This window comes from Chionomys nivalis, chromosome 3 (genome assembly GCF_950005125.1).
Source record: "Chionomys nivalis chromosome 3, mChiNiv1.1, whole genome shotgun sequence".
Lineage (NCBI taxonomy): Eukaryota > Metazoa > Chordata > Mammalia > Rodentia > Cricetidae > Chionomys > Chionomys nivalis.
In genome coordinates, this window is record NC_080088.1 from 110,391,321 (window position 1) to 110,413,567 (window position 22,247).

Sequence of the window (22,247 nt, forward strand, 5' to 3'; positions counted from 1 at the left end):
TGATCACTAACCCAACACCTATATACATACTCTGCAAAAACAAGGGTAAACTGAATGTTAGTCTTAAACTCAGCTGCTCTAAGCTTAACCTAGAAATCCAAGTCCCTAATATGCCCAGCCACACGTTTTGTCTGCTATAGCAGTTTCCTTTGTTCTTAACCATTGTAAAGTTATAAAGACCTTACAGTGAGAGGCCTGTGATAAAGGAGCTATTAAAATTCTCTTTTGAGCCGGGCCGTGGTGGCGCACGCCTTTAATCCCAGCACTTGGGAGGCAGAGGCAGGCAGATCTCTGTGAGTTCAAGACCAGCCTGGTCTACAAGAGCTAGTTCCAGGACAGGCTCCAAAACCACAGAGAAACCCTGTCTCAAAAAAACAAAACAAACAAAAAAAAACTTTCCAGCAAGGGTAGGAAGGCTCAGATGCTGGAATGTGATCCCTAGGGAGGGTAGGACAGGAAGATTGCCCCAGGCAACTCCAAAGGACCTGAGGAATGTAGCACAGTTGCTACCTTTGTCTAGCCATGGGCTTGATCCCCAGCACCACATTAACCAGGGTATATGATAAGATCTCAAAAGTCTTCTAAGACCTTCATCGCAAATAAAACCATTCCCCCAGCTCTATTTACTGCTTGAAATGCTAAATGCATAAGACTTTGTTTTATGACAGGGTTTTTCTGTGTAGCCCTGGCTATCCTGGAACTCCACTCTGAACCAGGCTGGTCTCAAACTCAATTATCTACCTTCCTCTGCCTCATGAGTGCTGGGTTTAGAGGCATGTACTACCACCACCCAGCACGTAAAATTTTTTTAATTACTCAGCTTTTTTTCCCTTCATTAACCCACTCCAAAAGGAATCCATTTTCCTTACCTCTGGCAAAAGAACGTGTGGCTACCTGTGGTACCTATTAGCATATCAAAGCACATGTTGGGATCACAAGTAACTACCTGTAACGCATTTCAGAGTCCATCCTAGTCTTCCCACCACCTCCCCTCCACTTCATATCTCCCCCACCTCTGGCTAGCTACTTCTTATTCTTCCCCCTCACCCCACCTCAAACAGGATTTCTCTTGTGTTCTGGCTACCCTGGAACTAGCTCTCTACACCAGGATGGCCTTGAACTCACGGAGTTAAATCTTCCTCAGAGCCGGGCGGTGGTGGCGCACGCCTTTAATCCCAGCACTCGGGAGGCAGAGGCAGGCGGATCTCTGTGAGTTCGAGACCAGCCTGGTCTACAAGAGCTAGTTCCAGGACAGGAACCAAAACCACAGAGAAACCCTGTCTTGAAAAACCAAAAAAAAAAAAAAAATCTTCCTCAGCTTCCCAAGCACTAGGATTAAAGGTGTGCACCACCACTGCCCTCCCCTTATAACCCTGCTATTCTATGTTCGCTCTATGCTCTGCTGCTGCTGGTCTCTCTCTACTTTATTCTCTCTCCCCTCTCTGCAGACAGCTCTGGCCATATCAAGTTTGTTAGCCATATTCTGTTCAGTGTACCCTGCTCTGGACTCCTCCAAATGCTGCTGCTGACTGATCTCTCCCTCATATTCCCAATAAAAAACTTTCCTCTTAACCATACTACGTATCCATCATGTCAGTTTATACACTAGCAAGACCTTAAAAAAAAAATTATTGGGAATAAAACTTTGGTGTCGAAGCTATCTGCAAGTCACCCATGTTCAAGTAAGTAATGTCCCAACCCTTACTTTTTTTTTTTTTCTAAACAGGGTTTCTCTGTGTAGGTTTGGTTATCCTAGGATTCATTCTTTAGACCAGGTGGGCTTCAAACTCAGAGATCCGCCTGCCTCTGCTTCCCCATTGCTGGGATTAAAGGCATGGGCTACCACTACCCACCCAGCTCCAGTTCCACTTTTGACTAATGTGTACAAGGTCCTGAATTTAATACCTAACACCACTAAAAGAGATTATTTTTAAAGTACATCTTCCACAGGTCTAGTTTTTTCTCTATTACCTGTAGTATAAATTGCCTCAAGGTATCACATCAAAATAAAAATGACTCCCAAAACTTTCCCACCATTTATGCTGGGCAGTGGTGACACACGCTGTTAATCCTCAACGCTCAAGAGACAGAGGTAGGCAGATCTTTGTGAGATTGTAGGCCCGCCTGGTCTATAGAATGAGTAAACCCTGTCTTGAAAAACAAACAAGAGAGAAGAGATATCCTGGCAACCACATACTATCCTGTCTCTCAGTGCTTTTAACCAACACTTTTTTTGTTTTGTTTTGTTTTGTTTTTCGAGACAGGTTTTCTCTGTGGTTTTGGAGCCTGTCCTGGAACTAGCTGGGATTAAAAGCCACCACCGCCCGGCCTCTGCTCTTTTATCTTTTAAATATTTTCTATTTCTCCTTATCTATTTTCTGGAGCGTATACTCTCGGTGTCATGCAAATCAGAAGTTCAGCTGCTGAGCTACAATCTCTAGGACCCCACCCTCACCCAGTCCTCATAAACTACAATTTCCTACTTTACTATGAAAACTTATGAGTCTGATAGACTCTTTTATCTTGTTTGTTCCCCATCCTTTAATCAAGACTACCTCATCAAAAGGTAAATTTGCTATTACAAACGTGCTGTCTGTTTAAATGGCTTTAGCTGGTAGGCAGTCTAGGAGAACTTGACTAATGTTCCAGATTCATCTTGTTCACCCACTGCTTTTATCTTCGTGTTCTTCTCTACTCTGGCCCCCAATTTGACCACTTTTTTCATATTTCAGTTCAAGTTCTTCCTTTCAATGACAGGCACCAACAGGGTATTTTTTTTCTTTTATTCTTTCTTTTTCTTTCAAGAAGGGAGGATAGACAATATATTTCACGTATCCCAGGCTCACCACAAGCACTGTCCCTGAAGATGGCCTGGAATTACTGATTTTGAATATGGTGCAAGCTGACTATATTGTTTCCTTGTTGCACGTTATAATTTACTGTGTTTTTAATGTGTGTTGGCGAATATCCATTCAAACAAGAAAACAAACATAATTATGGGGTTTTCTGTTTTATGAGGGCAGACATCAGTACACACTGGTCTAGAGAAGTGTCTAACACATTAAAGGCAGTGAATTTATATCGAATGAATGATGAGCCCATAAAAAAGCCTCTTCAGAGAAATCTAAAACGATATAATGACCTAATTTTACTTACTTTCATTTAAAAATGAAACAAGTACAATAAACTAAAGTGGCTTGTGTCTACGAGCAAATTTGTCGCCAGTCGCAAAGCTAGAGTTCCTATTTTGTCTTTTTGACGTGGGGCAAACGCATCACAATTTGTCATAAAGCATGTACCGGGCTCTGATTCTTCCGCTCTGGACGCCTAACGGGAAGAATCCGTATTAACTCATTCGGAATCATTTTAAAAAACGATCAATCCCAGTGTGCAATGCAAACCATAGGTTCAGTCACTTAGAAACCACATATCCCAGAACGCCACGCTCCGGAACCCAGTCGATCGGTGACACGAGAAGACCGTGGCATTCTGGGAGTTGTAGTCTTCTGGTAGGTCCCGCCTCCAGAGCGGCTTTGGAGGCCTGCGTGTGGAGAAAAGCCTCCAGGGAGAGCTGTGCCGCCCTCCAACCTTCGCCCCTGCCCTCGACTTTTTCCCCACAGCTCAAAATGGCCGCTGGTGTGGATTTTGGCGATCTAGAATTATTCGAGGCGTTTGACCCTCAAGAGGAGTCAACCCCGAAGCCAGTTCACACCCGCTTCAAGGACGACGACGACGAGGAGGAGGAGGACGCCGAAGAGAACGGGGTGGGGGACGCGGAGCTACAGGAGCAGCTTCGGCACTGTGAGGAAACCATCAAGCAACTCCGCGCCGAGAATATCCTTCCGGCTTGTTGGCCCTGTCACCTGGGACTTGGGGTCCCTGTGGTGGCGGGCGCGGGCACGGCGGAAATTCCAAGAGGATCAGCATTCTAAGTCATTTCTCCCGCGACTTGGCGGGCTGGCGTGCGGGCGGTCTCGGTCGGGTTGCACGTAGCTGCAGCGAGGCCTGCGCGCAAACCCTTCCGTGCGAGAATCCTGTGTAGACCACCCTGGCCCCCAACTCAGAACCCAAACTGTTACGTGGTCAACGGTTCCCGACTTCTCTCCCTCTTTTTGAGGTCTTGGTGATTTCTTTCTGGGCTCTAGAGGAGACAGTCGTGGTGTGGTTTGAAGATGCGGGGATCGTAGTCCTAGGAAGGGGTATTTGTGGAGGGGCAAAAGCTCGAGTGGCTTCTGTGAAGCAGAGTCGGGGCCGTAAAGAATTAGCATACAAAGAGAAATGGTCAGTTGGCATGATAGTTTTACTTTTTCGATATCTTCCGCTTTGAGTAAGGTTGCGTTGCTGTGCTCTGGGGAAAACGCGCCAAATTTCCCTTTGGCTTTATTAACATGATTACAGCGTTTCCGGATTTGCTAGTATGTTAACTTTCATTCTTAAGGTTCTTGAATCTGCATGTACAGGTAGTCTTGGCCCAGGTAACTTTAAAACTGATAATGAATCCTGAGAGTGGTTGATATGTCAGGTTTTGAAGTTTGAAGTCTGATTTTTTTTTTTTTTAAATGATGCTATATAGCACAAATAATGAAATCTCAGAGACAGATATTGGGTTTCAAATTGAAGACCAGAAAAGCAAAACACCCAAGCCACTAAAGAAGTCTTAACTTCTACCAAGACTGGGCAACTGCAGACTGAGCCTGTATCTCTTCCCGTTTTATATTCCCCTGGGATTAAAGGCGTGTTACTCTCTAGTATTGAAATTAAAGGTGACACCACCACCTGGTTCGGGCCTGTTTCCACCTTGGTCTTGTGTATCCCAGGGTGGCCTTGAACTCACAGAGGGCCGTGTGTGCCACCACTGCCTCACCTGTAGTGGCTTAGTTTTACCTTCTGGTCTTCAGACAAACTTTATTTATAATAGCCGGGCGATGGTGGCGCACGCCTTTAATCCCAGCACTCGGGAGGCAGAGGCAGGCGGATCTCTGTGAGTTCGAGACCAGCCTGGTCTACAGAGCTAGTTCCAGGACAGGCTCCAAAACCACAGAGAAACCCTGTCTCGAAAAAACCAAAAAAAAAAAAAAAAAAAAAACTTTATTTATAATAAATATAGTAATAAAATGTTACTATAGTACTATTTTCCATGACATTTTATTGTGAATATTTATAAAGTACTAGGGAGTTGAGGATTGTACATTTAATATCCATAGATGCAATTCCACATTTTTGTTAACATTTTGCTGTATTGCCTTTGTTTTATCGATTATCATGATGCTTTGACACAGAAAAGTTTCCTAATTGGCTGCTCTAGCTTGTTCCAGGAACACAACTGTCTAACTGATATTAGACTGTTTCTGAGCTTCAGGATCGTGGTGTAGAATAGTTGTTCAAAGGGCGGAAAATTGTATTTAATATTTAGGCCCAGTTATCCTGTCCTCCACCAAAACACGTGTTCAATGTGTCTCCCTCAGAACACTTGCAGATCCTTCCTTTACATTCTACTGTTTGAATAACAAAAGTGAGAGACATTTGAACTTTATGACCTGTATAATTCTATTTTTCGATGATGGATAGTCCTTAACCAGTAATAACATCAAGAACTTAAAAGAAAATTGAACATTCTGACAAGACCCAGGTATGAGATCTTGAAATTATACTTGAGATGCCCTTTGCTGTTCATCTCATTAATCACAACATCTTTAAGAAGGTTGTGGGATTTTGTCGTCATCATTTGTTTCAGAATACTATGAAGGATTCAATAACGGTTCTTTATTGTTGACTTATGAGTGTAAAGAAATTCTGCTAAGAGAGTTAGACATTTAAATGGATGTAATGGGTCACTTCGGAAGCCAGAAGATTTTGCCTGTGTTTAGAAAAGCAAACTAAGCCCAGCTATTCATATTTAACACTCATTTCTGGGAAGATAAAGTAACTTTACAGTTACTTTACCTGATAATTTCTTTACAGCATTATTATTATTGATTAATTTTGTTCTTTGAGCAGGAATCGGTGTACTGAGATAGGGTTTCACCTTATAACCCAGACTAGCCGGGAATTCCCTGTATAGCTTATACTGGCCTTAAGCTTATTGGACCCTGTTCCTCAGCCTTGAAAGTGCTGGAATTACAGATGCAAGCAACCACACTATCATTGTTTACACAATTAAAATATTTTATAAACACAGACATTGCGAGGTATAACGTTTTGTTTTGTTGAGACAGTCTGGTTGTTGCCTAAACTGGCTTCAGCTCACAGTGAAACTGAGGATGACCTTGAACTGTGAGCCTCCTGCCTCCCCTTCCCTAGTGCTGGGAATATACCCTGGTCCTACCAAGTCTGAGAAAGCGTAACACTTTAGAAGAAGAAACAGTAATGTGTTCTTGAGAAAGCACAGCATATAGGTGTGTATTCAGACATGTGGTCATAACAAATACTCTAAATGCTGGTATCTCAGTATGACTTTAACAAATCACTAAATTAATTTTTATTTTATTTTTTTGAGTCAAGGAAGTTCTCACTTTGTAGCCTTGACTGGCTTGGAACTTATTTTATTTGTACAGGCTGGTTTCTAACCCAGCTGGCTCTTGTTCCTGAGTTCTGGGATTAAAAACATACGATAATAGTCTTGGCCTAAAGTACAAATTTATGTAGAATGATTGGTTCTTTCTCTCTTTTTCCTTTGTTTCTCCATCCTTTTTTCTTTCTTTCAACAGAGTCTGTGTGGCCCAGGCTATTCTCAAACTCATAGTATGGCCTCCTCCTGCCTTAACTTCCCAAGTCCTGGCATTACAGGTAGAGTCAGGTTCGCTTGAAATATATCCAGGTGTTGGAACTGGGAGGTTACCCTGTGCTTTCTGTTGTTTGTTCGTACAATAGCTAGGTGTGACCAAATTTTCAGGTAGGGTCTCATGTAGCCCAAGCTATCCTAGGACTCATTGTGTAGCTCTAATCTTGAACTTTTTATCCTTCTACATCTTGGTATTATAGGCATGATGCTAGGCAAGCTGTCAGCTGAGGTCACTTGTGGTAGCAGGTCCTCATGCTGAGGTCAGGATTGCCTAGAGTCCACTCTGGCCCATACTGGCCTCAAACTAGAAGCAGTGCTGCCTACCTTTCCCGAGTTTTGTGAATCTTGGATTGTAGTTAAAGCAATGTGCTTTGGCCTCCAGGAGTCTAGAATAAAATAAAAATTCATTATGAAATGTTTAGTTTTCCATTAAACTTCCAAACAAAATTCACGTAGAAATGTTTGGAAGTGTATTCTATTTATTTGTTTGTTTGTTTGTTTGTTATGTATACAATATTCTGGTGCCAGAAGAGAGCACCAGACCTCATTACAGATGGCTGTGAGCCACCATGTGGTTGCCGGGAATTGAACTCAGGACCTTTGGAAGAGCAGCCAATGCTCTTAACTGCTGAGCCATCTCTCCAGCTCTGGAAGTGTATTCTTATAACTTGCCTGCTTATCCTCTTCCCCGCTGCTGTGATTTGTAAGGAAACTAACTAGCCTCTCATTGAAGAGACCTTGTTAAAAACCAAAAGATTAACCTATGATTCTTTGTTGTGTGTATGTGAAACTTTTTTTTTTTATTTATTTTTTTTTATTTTTATTTTTTTTTTTTTTTGGTTTTTCGAGACAGGGTTTCTCTGTAGCTTTTGGAGCCTGTCCTGGAACTCCCTTTATAGACCAGGCTGGCCTCGAACTCACAGAGATCCGCCTGCCTCTGCCTCCCAAGTGCTGGGATTAAAGGCGTGCGCCACCACCGCCCGGCTATGTGAAACTTTTTTGTGTTGAGATAATTTCTGGGCCAAGTATGGTGATTCAGGCTGTTAATGATCTCTTGGGAAGCAGAGGCAGTAAGATCCCTGTGAGTTCAAACAAAGCCAGACCTGCATCAAAGAGAGAGACAGACAGACTTTCTAGGGCTTGAGGAGATAAGCTGGATAGTAAAAGTGTTCATTGTATAATTAGAATCCCTGCACCCTATCTCAGAAAACAGAAGGACACTTTGACTTTCCCTTCTGGCCTCACTCCCCATGCACATATGCACTTGCACCCACACAGACACATACACAGCACAACACAACAAAAAGATAGGTTAACCACTGAGACATCCAGCTCTTCCAGGATACCCGGTTCAATTCCCAGCACTCATATGGCATCTCATACTTGTCTGTTACTCCAGTTCCAGGGCATCCCATATCCTCACACAGACATACATTTGGGCAAAACACCAATGCACATTAAATAAAAATATTAAAGAGAGATGGCGGGTGGTGGTGGTTCACGCCCTTAATCCCAGCAGTCAAGAAACAAAGCCCCCGCCGGGCGGTGGTGGCGCACGCCTTTAATCCCAGCACTCGGGAGGCAGAGGCAGGCGGATCTCTGTGAGTTCGAGACCAGCCTGGTCTACAAGAGCTAGTTCCAGGACAGGCTCCAAAGCCACAGAGAAACCCTGTCTCGAAAAACCAAAAAAAAAAAAAAAAAAAAAAAAAAAAAGAAACAAAGCCCCCTAGATCTCTTGAGTTCAAAGCCAGCCTAGTCTGCGGAGTGAGTTCCAGGACAGGCTCCAAAGCTACATGGAAAAAACCTGTCTTGTAAAAAGAGAGAGAGAGATGTCTTGTTGAAACCACTAAAGATAGTAAGATAGGTGAAAACTTAGGTTTTTCTTGAGAAAGCTGGAGCTCTTGTGCATCTCGTTTTCACCTTACTTGTTTCGCTGGGCTTGGAAGCTAAAGCCCTTCACATGCTGAGCAAGCTTTCCACCGCATGCTGCATCTCCAGCCCTCTTGGTCTTGCTTGCAGGATATTACATGATTTTTAGTACTTTTTTAGAACTAGCTCTTGTAGACCAGGCTGGTCTCGAACTCAAAGAGATCCACCTGCCTCTGCCTCCCGAGTGCTGGGATTAAAGGCGTGTGCCACCATCGCCCGGCTGATCTTTAGTACTTAAGAGTTAGAGAAGTTAGCTGGGTGTGGTCTTGTACACCAGAACTGGGGAGGCTGCAGTAGAAGGATCCGAAGCATGAGGCAAGTTCAGACCACTGAGGAGCAAAGACTAATCACAAAACTCATGTGCTTATAACTGCAATGTATGTACTTCAATGTCTTCTAAGAATATGTTTAACTTCTGTTTTAGTGGCGTACTGGTGACCAATACTAAGATAGATGGACCCTTATTACAAATTCTATTTATGAACAATGCTATTTCAAAGTAAGTAGTTTTTCTCTTTATTACATATGAGTTTTTTATTACACTTTATATATCCTGTGTTTTTATGTGTGTGGGTATGCATGTGCCATGGTACAGGTATGTGGTAATCAAAGGATAACTGTAGGAGTCAGTTTTTTTCCTTCCCCATGTGGGTCAGGGGCTTGAACTCGGGTAGTTGGGCTTGACTGCAGGCACCCTTACCTGCTAAGCCATCTTGAGGGCCCTCATCTTTATTATTTAAATTGTGTCAGGGTTAAAAAGTATGAGAGTCATGGACATGAATTTGAACCTGGACTCCTACATCCGTGTACTGGCACAGCTCTCAGTACCTGTCAGGTTTCTCACTAGAAAACAGTGTGTAAACACCTCTCAGGTCCTTAAACAAAATGAGAGTCCAGGAAGTACCATCTCATAAAAATGCCACCACCACTATAATAACAAGGTTAGCTGTCCACACTATACGTGGATAACTGTTTTCCGTGTTGACTGTCTTTGAAGCCTGCCCACGTGTGTAGTTTGAACTACTGCAGGCAGTCTGGCATGCTTGAGTGCTGGCCTCAGTGCACTCCTGCCGTGGCCTGCCCCTCCTGAGTCACTGCCTATGACCAAGAAGATACAAGACTAGGGTCCAGGCACATTGTCTGCTTTAGTCCAGGAGTGGAGTCCAGGCATTGGGACCTAGGAGTAGCTTGGATGGTGAGTGCAGGAGGCAGCAGTATGCAGCACGATAGTAGGCATACCTGGACCTGGATACTAGATTAGAGAGGTATTGCTCTAGTCTAGCGTTTAACGGTCTAACTTCGGTACCATCCATTATTCTGCAGGCAGAATCGTAGATGCTAGAGCTAGATAAGACAGGAAAGGTCAGGTCTGTCTGAGGTCCCTGGCTGCCTTGTTTCTACATAGCAAAACCCGAAGGGATCACTCCAGAATATTTGATCAGAGTAGACGTCTTTCTTTCTTTCTCTTTGGTTTGTTTTGGGGTTCTTTTGTCTTGTTCTTTCGGCTAATGTATTTTGATTGTACCTTGTCTAGTTTTCATGTGAAATGGGTGTTTTCTTATGAGCACTGAAAGTCTGGAAGGAGGATATGGAAAAGATTGAGCATGTTGGGTGTCCTTATATTGCAGAAATAGTGAGGAGAAAGGAAGCTTTTCCTTATGTAACTTTTTTGGTGGATTTTGTTTGTTTTCTGGGACGGTGACAACTTCTCTTTGTAGCCCTGACTGGCAGCTACCCTCCCACCTCTGCCTGCCTGCCAAATGCTGGGATTATAGGCTGGGATTATCACTGTGTCAGGCTTTTCTTTTTGGTTTTGAGCCATTGACAAGTAGCATATATTAAAGATTAAGTATATGAAATTTATAAATAAATTCTATTCATTCTCTCAACTGTTTGAGGTTATGTGCCAGACACCCATAGATTATTAGAAACTGTTAATACTGCAACAATACATAGAGCTTCCAAGAGTAGCATTCTCAGCTACGAAGCCCCTAATGTAGCGTATATGAAAAACAAAAATAAAATTGGGACTTTTTTTTTCTTTTTTTGTTGGTTTTTTGAAACAGGGTGTCTCTGTGTAGCTTTGTTGCTTATCCTGGAACTTGCTCTTGTAGACCAGGCTGGCCTCGAGCTCACAGAGATCCTCCTCCTCTGCCTCCTGAGTGCTGGGATTAAAGGCGTGCACCATCACCGCCTGGCCAAATTGGGCCTTCTTAACTACTACAGAGAACTTCATTCTGTTCATGTTTCACTTTGTCCAGGTTCTGACCAACTGTCCATCTTACTCTCTCCTACAGACAATACCACCAAGAAATAGAGGAGTTTGTATCAAATTTAGTAAAGCGATTTGAGGAGCAGCAAAAAAATGATGTGGAAAAGACTTCCTTCAGCCTTTTACCCCAGGTATTTTAAACTTGAGACTCAATACTAAGTGGTTTATGCTTTTTGCTGCCAACTGCTGTTACGCCAGAAACATCCTTGAATCAAAACTAAAATGGTGACGATTGTGTGCTGACTTTGTGTCCTGTCATTGTCTTCTCCAGAGTGACCAGTGCCGCCACCTGGCTTTCCTTTGAATGTAGTTGTATGGCTACACCTGAAATTGAAAGTGTTCTTTCCATCCCCAACTTGGACAAAGTTTGGGCAGAAAGTTTATTGAGGGACAGGTTTATTTACCTAAGGTTTATAAAAGATGACTTCTTGGGCCAGGGAGGTGGCCTATTGGAACAGAGTGCTTGCTGTGCAACTGCGGTAACCTGAGTTTGGACAGCAGTACCCACTTGTGCGCAGCCCAGCCTTTGAAGGGCAGAGACAGACAGTCCCATCAGCTCACTGGCCGGCCAGCCTGGCCAGATGACAAGTTTCCAGTTCAGTGAGAGATCCTATGCCAAGGAGAAGAGGTAGGAGATGTATAACAGGCCAACAGATTTATGAAAACAAAACAAAAACATTTTTTTTTAATGGGAAATCTGAAGCCAGGTGGTGGTGGCGCACGCCTTTAATCCCAGTACTTGGGAGGCAGAGGCAAGCAGATCTCTGTGATTACAGGGCTAGCCTGGTCTACAAAGTGAGTTCCAGGACAGCTAGAACTACAAAAAAAAAAGAAGAAGAAAAAAATCTGAGGCCATGTATGGTAGTGCACATCTTTAATTCCAACATTCAGGAGGCAGAGGCTAGCACTGTGGCCTACATAGTGAGTTCCAGGACAGCCAGGACTATGTAGAGAGACCCTGTCTCAAAGATAAAGAAGAAATCTGAGGAATTACAGAGTGTCTGTATTCAGTAGCATGGTTTGTGGCCTTTTTTCTTTTTTTTTTTTATGATCTTTTTTCTAATAAACATTAAAATAGATAAATAGAATCTCTCAGCCAAACATATACAGAAAAGTTCTGACTGGCGGGGGGGATCTTTCAATTAAGCAGTGATACTTTTTGTTCTTAGGAACTGGAGAAGGAAGTATTTTAATTATTTGAAAATTTTTGTTGTTTTGAGACAGGGTCTTAACTATGTAGCCCTGGCTGGTCTCAAATTCACAGGTTTACCTGCCTCTGCTTCTTGAATGCTAAGATTTAAGGTGTGTACCACCAGACTCAACTGAAAAAAACTTTTTGGTTTCTTGATTCCAGGATTTCTCTGTGCAGCCCTGGCTGTCCTGGAACTAACTCTGTAGACCAGGCAAGCCTCAAACTCAGAGATCCATCTGCCTCTACCTCCTGAGTGCTTGGATTAAAAGCATGTACCACCTTGCCCTGAAAATGTTAATTCTGATTCAGTGAACAATTCAAAATTTTGTAATGGTTTGAGGTCTATGAGGCTGTCAGTATTGGCTGTTGTTATTTTGTTTGTTTTGGGTTTTGTTGTTGTTGTTGTTTTTCTTTTTTTCAAGACAGGGTTTCTCAAGTCTGCCTTACTATTTGAAACATTGGATATTTTGTAAATAATTCTGCCTTAGCTTCTAAATTCATTCTTAATTGTGACAAGGTGTCTTATTTATGGTTTTGGGGGTATTTTGTTTGTTTGGTTTTCTTTGGTTTTTCAAAACAGGGTTTCTCTGTGTGTCTTTGGCTGTCCTAGAACTCTGTAGACCAGGCTGGACTCAAACTCACATACAATCTGCCCGCCTCTGCCTCCCAAATGCTGGATTAAAACGTGCTCCACTATGCCAGGCTTATTTATGTATATTATTAAAGTGAAAGAAGGGTGTTGAGGTTCCTAAATTTTGAAAATGAAAAGGTATTTCTTTGACTGGAGAGGTGGTTCAGTGGTTCAGAGCTCTGCTTTTCCAGAAGACCTGGGTTCATTTCCCAGCACCCATTTGGCAGCTCACAACTGTCTGTAACTTCATTTCCAGGGGATCTGACACAGACATACATGAAAGAAAAATACAGTAACTAATCAAAACAAAGGTATTGTCTTGTGACTCTTTGTAATGCATGTTATTTGGTCTTAGCCATCCAGTGTTATGTTGGAAGAGGACCATAAAGTAGAAGAATCATGTGCCATTAAAAGCAACAAGGAAGCTTTCAGTGTAAGTTTGTATTCTTCAATTTGAATTCTGCACACATGTGATTCCTTTGTTTCTCAGTTGGGTGACCTAATAAATGATAAGGTGACATAGTCACATGACTTCTAAGATCACAGCATTTTCTTTGTGATAACCACTATTGTAGGCATCGTCCTCTGAGATTGTCGCACTCTGTTGTGAGGACACAGTATACTTTATTTGCAAGAGTTTGTGTTGGTCCTGACCAGCCTCTTCGTGTTTATCTTGAAAATTTTGACTAAAAAGTAGAAAGCAGACTTGCAGTACTTACAGATGAAGCTGAGAGAAGTAACCGTTAACTCTATAGCATGTTTGAAGTTTGAAAAATGTCAGTAGTCTTAATTAGTGGGTAAACACAAAAGCTTAACAGGGAGAGCCTGTGTTTAGGCCTTGCAGTACTTCTGCAGAGTTCACTGGTATCAAGCCATTCTTGTAGCATGCTCTCAAAGCATGACTACTTGATGCTCACAGGATGTGCCCCGATTTTTAAAGACATGCGCTGCTGAGACGATGAAGAACTGCAGGTCTCATGAAAAGACTTGAGAATTCAGCAGTAGCTGCTGTATCATGCTCATAGCATCCCTGGCAGAACAGGGTTAGTGATAGGATTGAGTACAAGAGATACTTTCAGCTCAGTGTTATAGAACGAACACAGAATGTGGCCATAGTTGCTCATACTTGTAACCCTAGTACCCAAGAGGCGAAGGCAGAAAGGAAAAGGAGAAAAGCTAGGCAGGGCATGTAGATTAGTGGCAGAGTACTTATGTGTTAGTCCGCTGGGTGTTGGTATTATTGTTTTTAGCCTGGAGAGGTAGCTTAAGGGTTAAGAGCATGTGCCCCTCTTGTAGAGGAACTGAGTTCAATTCGCAGCGCTTAAACTAGGTGCCTCACAACCACATATAACTCCATCTCCAGGGATCCAACACCTATGGCCTACCCAGGGACTGGCACTTGTGCCACATACCCATAGACATGCATGCACATAATTAAAAATAGGATGAATCTTCACAAAATCAGACCGGGAAAACAGTCCAGGTTACTTGAGTTAAATGAAGATTAGGGATGCTATCAAGAATTTTTTTTTTTATTTTTTATTTATTTTTGAGGCAGGCTTTCTCTGTGTAGCCCTGTCTGTCCTGAAACTTATTGTGTGGAACGGTCTGCCTCAAACTCAGATACGCCAGACTCTGCTTCCTAGGTGCTGGGATCAAAGGCATGTACCACCACCACCCAACACTATCAAGAATATTTTTAAGTTTTTTATTTCTTGTTTCTTGTTTATAGTTTAGTTTTTTTTTTCAATTTCTAAATTAAATTTATACGTATGCATGCCTGCCTGCATTGCTATGGTGTGTGTAGAAATCTGAGGACTATTTTCTGGAGTTCTTACCCTTCCACCCTGTGGGTCCTGAATGTGGAACTCCAGTTGTCAGGCTGGTATTGAAGCCATCTCACCAGCACAAGTTGTTTTATGAGTCAAGGAGTCGCTCTGTAGTCCAGGCTTTCCTCAGACTCAAACAGTTCTCCTGTCTCTGCTTTTGAAGTGCTGAACTTACAGGGGGTAGCCACATTTAGCTTAAAGAAGGATTTCTGAAAATTCTAGGTAACGTTCATTTTTATTTAAACTCAAAGGCTATGGGATTAAAATAATGTTTGTCTAGAATGAGCTTATAATTATTGCTTTAGTTCTTTAGACAATTCTGGTGTTTACTGAATGCTGCTCTGTGCCAGGAGCAGAGAGGTTTCAGAGATAGCAATGGAAAGAAAGGCTTGAGACCAGCTCTGGTTTAATGAGCAGTTGAGTGGGAAAAGGTTAAATTCCTAAGAAAAGTCAGGTTGGGGTGTAGGCGAGTGTGCTTGCCTAGCATGTGAGGCCCTGCGTTCAGTGCCCTAGTAGTTAGTACATAGGTAGGTGTGTGTATGCGCGTGCACGTGTGTAAAGGAAAAGAGGTTGATGGGATGGATGTACAGTCTAAGTAGCTTAGTGAAATTCTACCTCATAAGTAAAGAAGTGACTGGGGCTGCAGTTCAGTGATGGAGTACTTCCTAGCATGTAGAAGGCTTCAGTTCCATTGGGCGATGGCTGGGAGAGGAGTGGCACAATGCCTGGGATGGGTGATTTATATTGTGAGTTGCTGGTGACTGCCTGTGTGAGCCAAGGTCTGGGTGAAGTGAAGGAAAATGCAGACTGTATTTTGTGTGAAGAGGGATCAATAAATAGGAAGGGGAAGTAGATACCAGCAGCCAGTATTCAAATTGCTTTCTGTGCAACAAGTACTGGAAAATCACTTGGGAGCTGATTACAGGTGATACTTGTCGAGGTAATACCTTGCCATTTTATTAAAAAGGAAACACGTGGAAAGCTAAGAGATTCGTCAGTAGTCAGGTGACAGAGCCAAATGATCTACATCCTTATATTGCTTTATAGGCTGTAATAGAACCTTCAGATTGTAGTCTAAGAGACCATGTAAGGATACTAAGCGACAGGCTATGTCTTAACTGAAAGAACTATATTCTTTGTGGAATGAAGCTGGCCCTGGTCTGCATAGGGTCTGCAGTGAGTGAGAAAGCTGCTGTTAACCTCACGCAAGAGAAAGCACAACTGAGACCAGTGATGCATGTCTGAAACCTTGATACACTTGGCAGTAAAACCAGTCGAATGTGTTCATGAGTTAGCGAGGAATAAGAGAGCTCCTGAAAGAATAGTCAGAACTTAGGCTTGACCTAGGAAAGTGGGAGGTATGGGGAGGAGCAGGTTTGGAAAGGCTGGGAATTGGTTGCCTCTTTTGTTTTGTTTTGTTTTTAATTTACTTACTTTGGGTTTTCTGTTGTTGTTTTTAAGACAGTCTTGCTGTGTATCTCCAGCTGGCCTCGAACTGTGGTCCTCCTGTCTCAGCCTCCCAAGTGCTGGGATTGCAGGCAGTTGTCACCCTCCCTGGCTTCCAGTGCCATTTTAAATGGGTGAGTTGGAGAAACCTACGTGTCCAGAAAGAGGGGCCATAGTGGAGCTAAGGGATCACAACTCACTTTGAACAGGGGATGCGGGGTCATCAACATAGAAATTATTTCTCATACCCTAGACCTGGGTCAATCTCCTAGGAAGTAAGAATGGAAAAGATGTTTAAGGACGTCTGGGAAGGTGAGAGATACGGGGGTGGGGAGATTTCATCTGTAAGAACTGAAGTGGCATCCCGAAAACCTTCCAGAGTTGGGAAGTGTTTGAAGAAGCACTTGCTGATAGGTTGAGAGATGAGGATTGAGAGTTCCCTAAAGGACTAAAGTGCAGAGACGTCCTTGGCTCCATCGTCCAGCTAGTGTGACAGGGGTGCAGCATGGCCGGAGGTGGTGGAGAGAGACTGACAGTGACGTTTAAGAGCAGGGGGGATGTGTGCTAGATAAACCCCTGAAGACAGTGTGCGGCCCTTAATAAATCCTGGCTTGGGGGCAAGAAAACTGTAAAAAGCATTCTGGAGGTAGGGAGATTTGCATGCAGAGTTGACATAGGAGACACTAGGGAGTTGGTATTGGTTTGCAGGAAAATGTTCTTAGTTCATAATGAGCGTAAGTAAAGAGTATGTGTGTGTATGTGTACATATGAAAAGAGTCATGCCCCCTAAAAATTTAGATTATTATTTATTCAGTCTGCGAACAGGATGCATGAATATTCTTTGTACTCAGTTTTCAACCTGTCTGTAAGAAATGGCTGCAAAAGCTCAGTAGGAAACAAAGTAAATGGGAACCAGGGAACTGGAAACAATAAGTGTAGCCTCTGAGGGTCTTGTTGCAGACACCTGAGCACTGGAGGGACCTGTGAGAGTCAGGTTTGGCTGAGACAGAATTGTCTATAGTACTAACAGTACCCATGAAAGCTCACGGGGTCCAGTTCCAGTCTAGAACTTTATTTCTCATAGCTTCATCCAAGTCAAACGGGTAATGGGTAATCATAGACTTAGATTATCATAGACTTACATTACTTAATGTCTTTTTTTTCTGCTTAAATAGCAATATTTTTTGACTTGTTTTCTGCAGGTTGTAGGAAGTGTCCTGTATTTTACTAATTTTTGCCTTGATAAATTGGGGCAACCGCTACTAAATGAAAACCCTCAGCTTACGGAAGGATGGGAAATACCCAAGTATCCTACATAGTGAATGAAGATCTTTTATGCATCTTGCCACTAAGTTCACCTTTAAAAAAAGCTTACCAAATTTTGCAGACTATGATAACTATTCCTTAATAATATTCACTAAAGGTACCAGCAAGTCTTCAGCCACATTGTTTCTCTAGAAGGGCAAGAAATGCAAGTAAAGGCAAAAAGGTTTGTGTGGGGCGTTGTCTTGTTTTACTCTTTGTTTTCCAATATCAGAACCATAAACTTTTATCAACTCCTTAAAGTTTATATTCATAATTGCTAATTTGATATAAATTACACATTGAGCTAGAATTCTGATATCAGGAGATACATGTTAAATGTTTAAATTGACCATTCATTTCTTGGAATGCAGGCCCAGTTCTTGGGAGGGTGGAAAGAAGTTATTACTGGTGTCAGTGTGGTTACGGTCTTAGAACCATCTGCCTCCTTCCCATGCTCTGTTTGCTTTGGTTCTTGTGTTATTAACCACTGAAAAAAGTTGAGGCAGCATACCAATCTGGAACAGGCTGGTTTGGATTAAAACAACTACAAAGTGCTATTTAGTAACTGAGTATAAGATACACTGCTGTGCTCAACAATTGCAGATACAGTGCGCCTCTGCTGTCTCTGGCACTCCGCTGGCCCTAGAATGCATTCATTTGCTTTTCTGTTGTCATTTACATTATGAAAATCTTTGGATTTCTGTTTTGTTTTGTCTTCTGATCTAATAGGCCAAGGCCTCATTGTTTCAATTGTGGTTCTGAAGAGCATCAGATGAAGGAGTGTCCAATGGTAAATCTCTCTCCCATAAGCAGTCTTTGAACAGGAGCTGGTGGGTGTTATGTGCATGTGTGGCCCTGGGTAATGTGCATGAACTTCCTGTGCTACACTCATTTGACTTTAATCATTTAAATTCATGTTTATACTTAAGACATTGAATTTTTTAAAGAAAATAGCGATACTCTATTTGAGGTGAATGATGTATGAGTTAATTTTCAAACAGTTTATTTTAAAAAGTTAATTTTGGGTTCTGATAACATTAAAATGATAAATAGGAACTATTCTTGCCTGATTTTCAAAATTGTCTGCTTTTGTGCATATAGTCTACATTAAAACTAGAGCAATCTATGCTTTACATTTTAAAAAGTGAATATTTGCAGTAAATTTCTGAATCACTTGATATCATTCTTTTCAAACGTTATTATGATTTAGCCTCGGAATGCTGCTCGAATAAGTGAAAAGAGAAAAGAGTATATGGATGCCTGTGGTGAGGCAAATAGTCAGAGTTTCCAGCAGCGGTACCATGCAGAAGAAGTAGAGGAGAGATTTGGACGATTCAAGCCAGGAGTTATTAGGTACCACTGTTGTTTTACCATGGAGTGTCTTTTTTTTTTTCCTTAGGTTTTTTTTTTTGTTTTGTTTTGTTTTTTTTTTCTTAGGTTTTTCGAGACAGGGTTTCTCTGTAGCTTTGGAGCCTGGCCTGGAACTAGCTCTTGTAGACCAGGCTGGCCTCGAACTCACAGAGATCCGCCTGCCTCTGCCTCCCAAGTGCTGGGATTAAAGGCGTGCGCCACCACCGCCCGCCTTTTTCTTAGTATTTAGAATATTTTATGTTTCTTCTGAGGTCTACAAGAATGTAAGTGTAAACCAGGTGGTGGTGCACGTCCTTGAAGCCAGCCTGGTCTATAGGACAGTCAGGGCTACACAGAGAAACCCTGTCTTGAAAAACGCCAACACCAAAGAATGTAAGCATGCAGTAACATGTCTGTACAGAATGCATCCGTTCATTCAAACCCACTGTGCGTGATATGTCTTCATGCTCTGAAATATGGGACAGAAATGTTTTAACTAGGCATGGTTGCTTACACCTGTGATCCCGCATGTGACTGAAGCAGGACAGTCCCCATAAGTTCTGAGTGAGCCTGGGCTACAGAGTAAGAGCTTTATCTTAAGAAAAATATGAATCTAGAGAAAAGGCTTAAAGTTAAAAGCACTTACTGTTCTTCCAGTGGATCCAGGTTCAATTCCTAGGACTCACAGGATGGCTCAGAACCATATCTGTGACCCAGTTCCTAGGGATCTGATGACTTCTGCCCTCTATGGGCACCACGTACATACATGTTACACAGACATACATACGGTTGCAAACCCTCACGCACATAAAAAATGATTATCATGATGATACTTTAAAAAAAGAAAAATGCTCCAAAACCACAGAGAAACCCTGTCTCGAAAAACCAAAAAAAAAAAAGAGAAATGCCAGTACAGTGTTTTCATGCAAGTCTGAATTCATCATCTTTCCTCCCCTTTCTTTTTACTTAGTGAAGAACTTCAGGATGCACTGGGTGTGTCAGACAAGAGTCTTCCCCCTTTCATCTACCGGATGCGCCAGCTGGGCTACCCTCCAGGCTGGCTCAAGGAGGCTGAACTGGAGACTTCAGGGCTTGCACTGTATGATGGAAATGGTACCGTATATTAGCATCGAGAAGTCAGTTTATGGGTCCTCTCATCCCCCTTTTTAATTATGACTATTAGCTAGGAGCACGCTTCTTGAAGCCCACGCCATGGATGCGCTTGTGAATGTTGATGGTGTATTCTCGGGTCACCACCTCGTTGATGGCAGAACGGCCCTTCTTCTTGCCACCCTTCTTTGTGGGAGCCATTCTGCCAGGCCCAAGCTGGAAAGAATAAATAAATCTTTAAGGGGGGGGGAGGAAGGAAGGAAGGAAGGAAGGAAGGAAGGAAGGAAGGAAGGAAGGAAGGAAGGAAGGAAGGACTGAGTTATCCTGTACCCCTAAAGCCCTCACACTAACATCAACAGAAGAAAAGAAATGACCTTTGTAGTCAATCAACTCCACATTATAGAAGATCACAATTAGTAAAAACTCAGAGACAGAAATTGGGGTTCAACTTGAAGGTCAGAAAAGCAAAACAGCCAGTCACTGGCTCTTACCTCTACCTCAGTCCGAAATGGTGTTCCTGCCTCCAGGAATCTCAGAATGAGACTGAGAGCTGTCTCTCATTTTGTAATCCTCTCGTTCTGGGGTTAAGGGCATGCACCATTACCACGTAGTTTCGATGGCAAGCTAGTGTGGCTACTGGGATAAAAGTGTGTGTCATCACTGCCGGGTCTGTAAGGCTGGCCAGTGTGACTGTATTACTTTTCTGATCTTTAGGCAAGCTTTATTTATTAAAAATACAAATGAAATGCTACTACACCCTGCCTCAAAAACAAAGGCAACAGGCACTTGTTAACTTTAGTATCTAATGACCTGATTTTGGTCCTCAGCATCCACGTGGTAGAGGCGAGACCTAGCTTAAAAGATTTTCACTGATTTTCACACACCCATGGCACAAATGTTTTAAGAAATTAGGGTTGTTTGTTGTGTTTTATTTTTAGGTTTTTGTTTTTGAGTTGGGGTTACTCTGTAACTTTGGAGCTTGTCCTAGAACTTGCTTTGTAGATCAGGCTAAGAATTTAGTTTTGGCCCGGGCGGCGGTGGCGCACACCTTTAATCCCAGCACTCGGGAGGCAGAGGCAGGCGGATCTCTGTGAGTTCGAGGCCAGCCTGGTCTACAAGAGCTAGTTCCAGGACAGGAACCAAAAAGCCACGGAGAAACCCTGTCTGGAAAAATCAAAAAAAAAAAAAGAATTTAGTTTAGTTTTGTTTTGTTTTTTAGAAACAGGATCTGTTGGGGGGTTTTTGGTTGTTGTTGCTTTGTTTGGTTTTTTTTTAATATTTATTTATTTATAATGTCTACAATATTCTGTTGTGTGTATGCCTGCAGGCAGAAGAGGGCACCAGACCGACCCCATTACAGATGGTTGTGAGCCACCATGTGGTTGCTGGGAATTGAACTCAGGACCTTTGGAAGAGCAGGCAATGCTCTTAACCTGAGCCATCTCTCCAGCCCTTGTTTTTGTTTTTTGAGACAGGGTTTCTCTGAGTAACTTTGGAGCTTGTCCTGGAACTCACTTGGTAAACCAGGCTGGCCTTGAACTCACAGAGATCTGCCTGCTTCTGTTTCTCAAATGCTGGGATTAAAAGCTAAAGGGGTGCACCCCCACTGCCTGACAGAAACAGGATCTGTTTGTTTGTTTGTTTTGTTTTTGGGTTTTCAAAACAGGGTTTCTCTGCATAGCCCTGGCTGTCCTGGAACTTGCTCCATTGACTGGGCTGGCCTCCAATTCAACTGTTTCTGCTTTTTAAGTGCTGTTATTAAAAGTGTGGGCCAGCACTGCCTGGCTAAATTTTTTTTTTTTTTTGAGACAGAATCGATATCCTAGGCTGACCTTGAATCCTGCCTTAATCTCTTATCGTTGGGTCACAGGCCGTCCTGCTTGGAGCCTATTTAAAGTTGGAATGGTTCAGAAAAATGATAGCAATTAATATAGTGATATATTATTTGTTTTAATAAATAAAACTTGACTGAAGATCAGAGGGCTAAGCAGCCATACAGCCCAGGAAGTGGTGGCACATACCTTTAATCCCAGAGATAGGCGGATCTCTGTGAGTTCAAGGCCACCCTGGGCTACACAGGATTGAATCTTTTCTTTTCTTTTTCTTTTCTTTTTTTTTTCTTTGGTTTTTCGAGACATGGTTTCTCTGTGGCTTTGGAGCCTGTAGACCAGGCTGGTCTCAAACTCACAGAGATCCGCCTGCCTCTGCCTCCCGAGTGGAGGGATTAAAGGCGTGCGCCACCACTGCCCAGTGGATTGAATCTTTTAAGATGAGAAACAGATCCCAGTGCTACCAGTGCTAGGGAGGTGGTGGAGACAGGAGTGATGTGACTGGACAGAGAGGAATATAAAGGGGAAAAGGCAGGAACTCAATGGAGTCTGAAGCTGGTGGAGAGCATTGTA

At 42.6% G+C, this 22,247-nt stretch overlaps 1 protein-coding gene across 2 annotated transcripts in view; it reads left to right on the top strand.

Annotated features, from left to right (window-relative positions):
- Nucleotides 1-3,547: 3,547 nt before the first annotated feature.
- Nucleotides 3,548-22,247, top strand: part of Zcchc8 (zinc finger CCHC-type containing 8) — a 31,618-nt gene continuing 12,918 nt past the window's right edge. For both annotated transcript variants that reach the window (XM_057765596.1, XM_057765597.1), the window contains exons 1-10: nucleotides 3,548-3,834; nucleotides 5,587-5,629; nucleotides 9,135-9,209; nucleotides 11,008-11,113; nucleotides 13,161-13,238; nucleotides 17,283-17,386; nucleotides 17,504-17,569; nucleotides 18,115-18,175; nucleotides 18,596-18,738; nucleotides 19,706-19,848. In XM_057765596.1, the coding sequence (XP_057621579.1) occupies nucleotides 3,627-3,834; nucleotides 5,587-5,629; nucleotides 9,135-9,209; nucleotides 11,008-11,113; nucleotides 13,161-13,238; nucleotides 17,283-17,386; nucleotides 17,504-17,569; nucleotides 18,115-18,175; nucleotides 18,596-18,738; nucleotides 19,706-19,848 (1,027 nt within the window). In that variant the 5' untranslated portion in view covers nucleotides 3,548-3,626. The remainder of the gene's footprint in view (nucleotides 3,835-5,586; nucleotides 5,630-9,134; nucleotides 9,210-11,007; nucleotides 11,114-13,160; nucleotides 13,239-17,282; nucleotides 17,387-17,503; nucleotides 17,570-18,114; nucleotides 18,176-18,595; nucleotides 18,739-19,705; nucleotides 19,849-22,247) is intronic.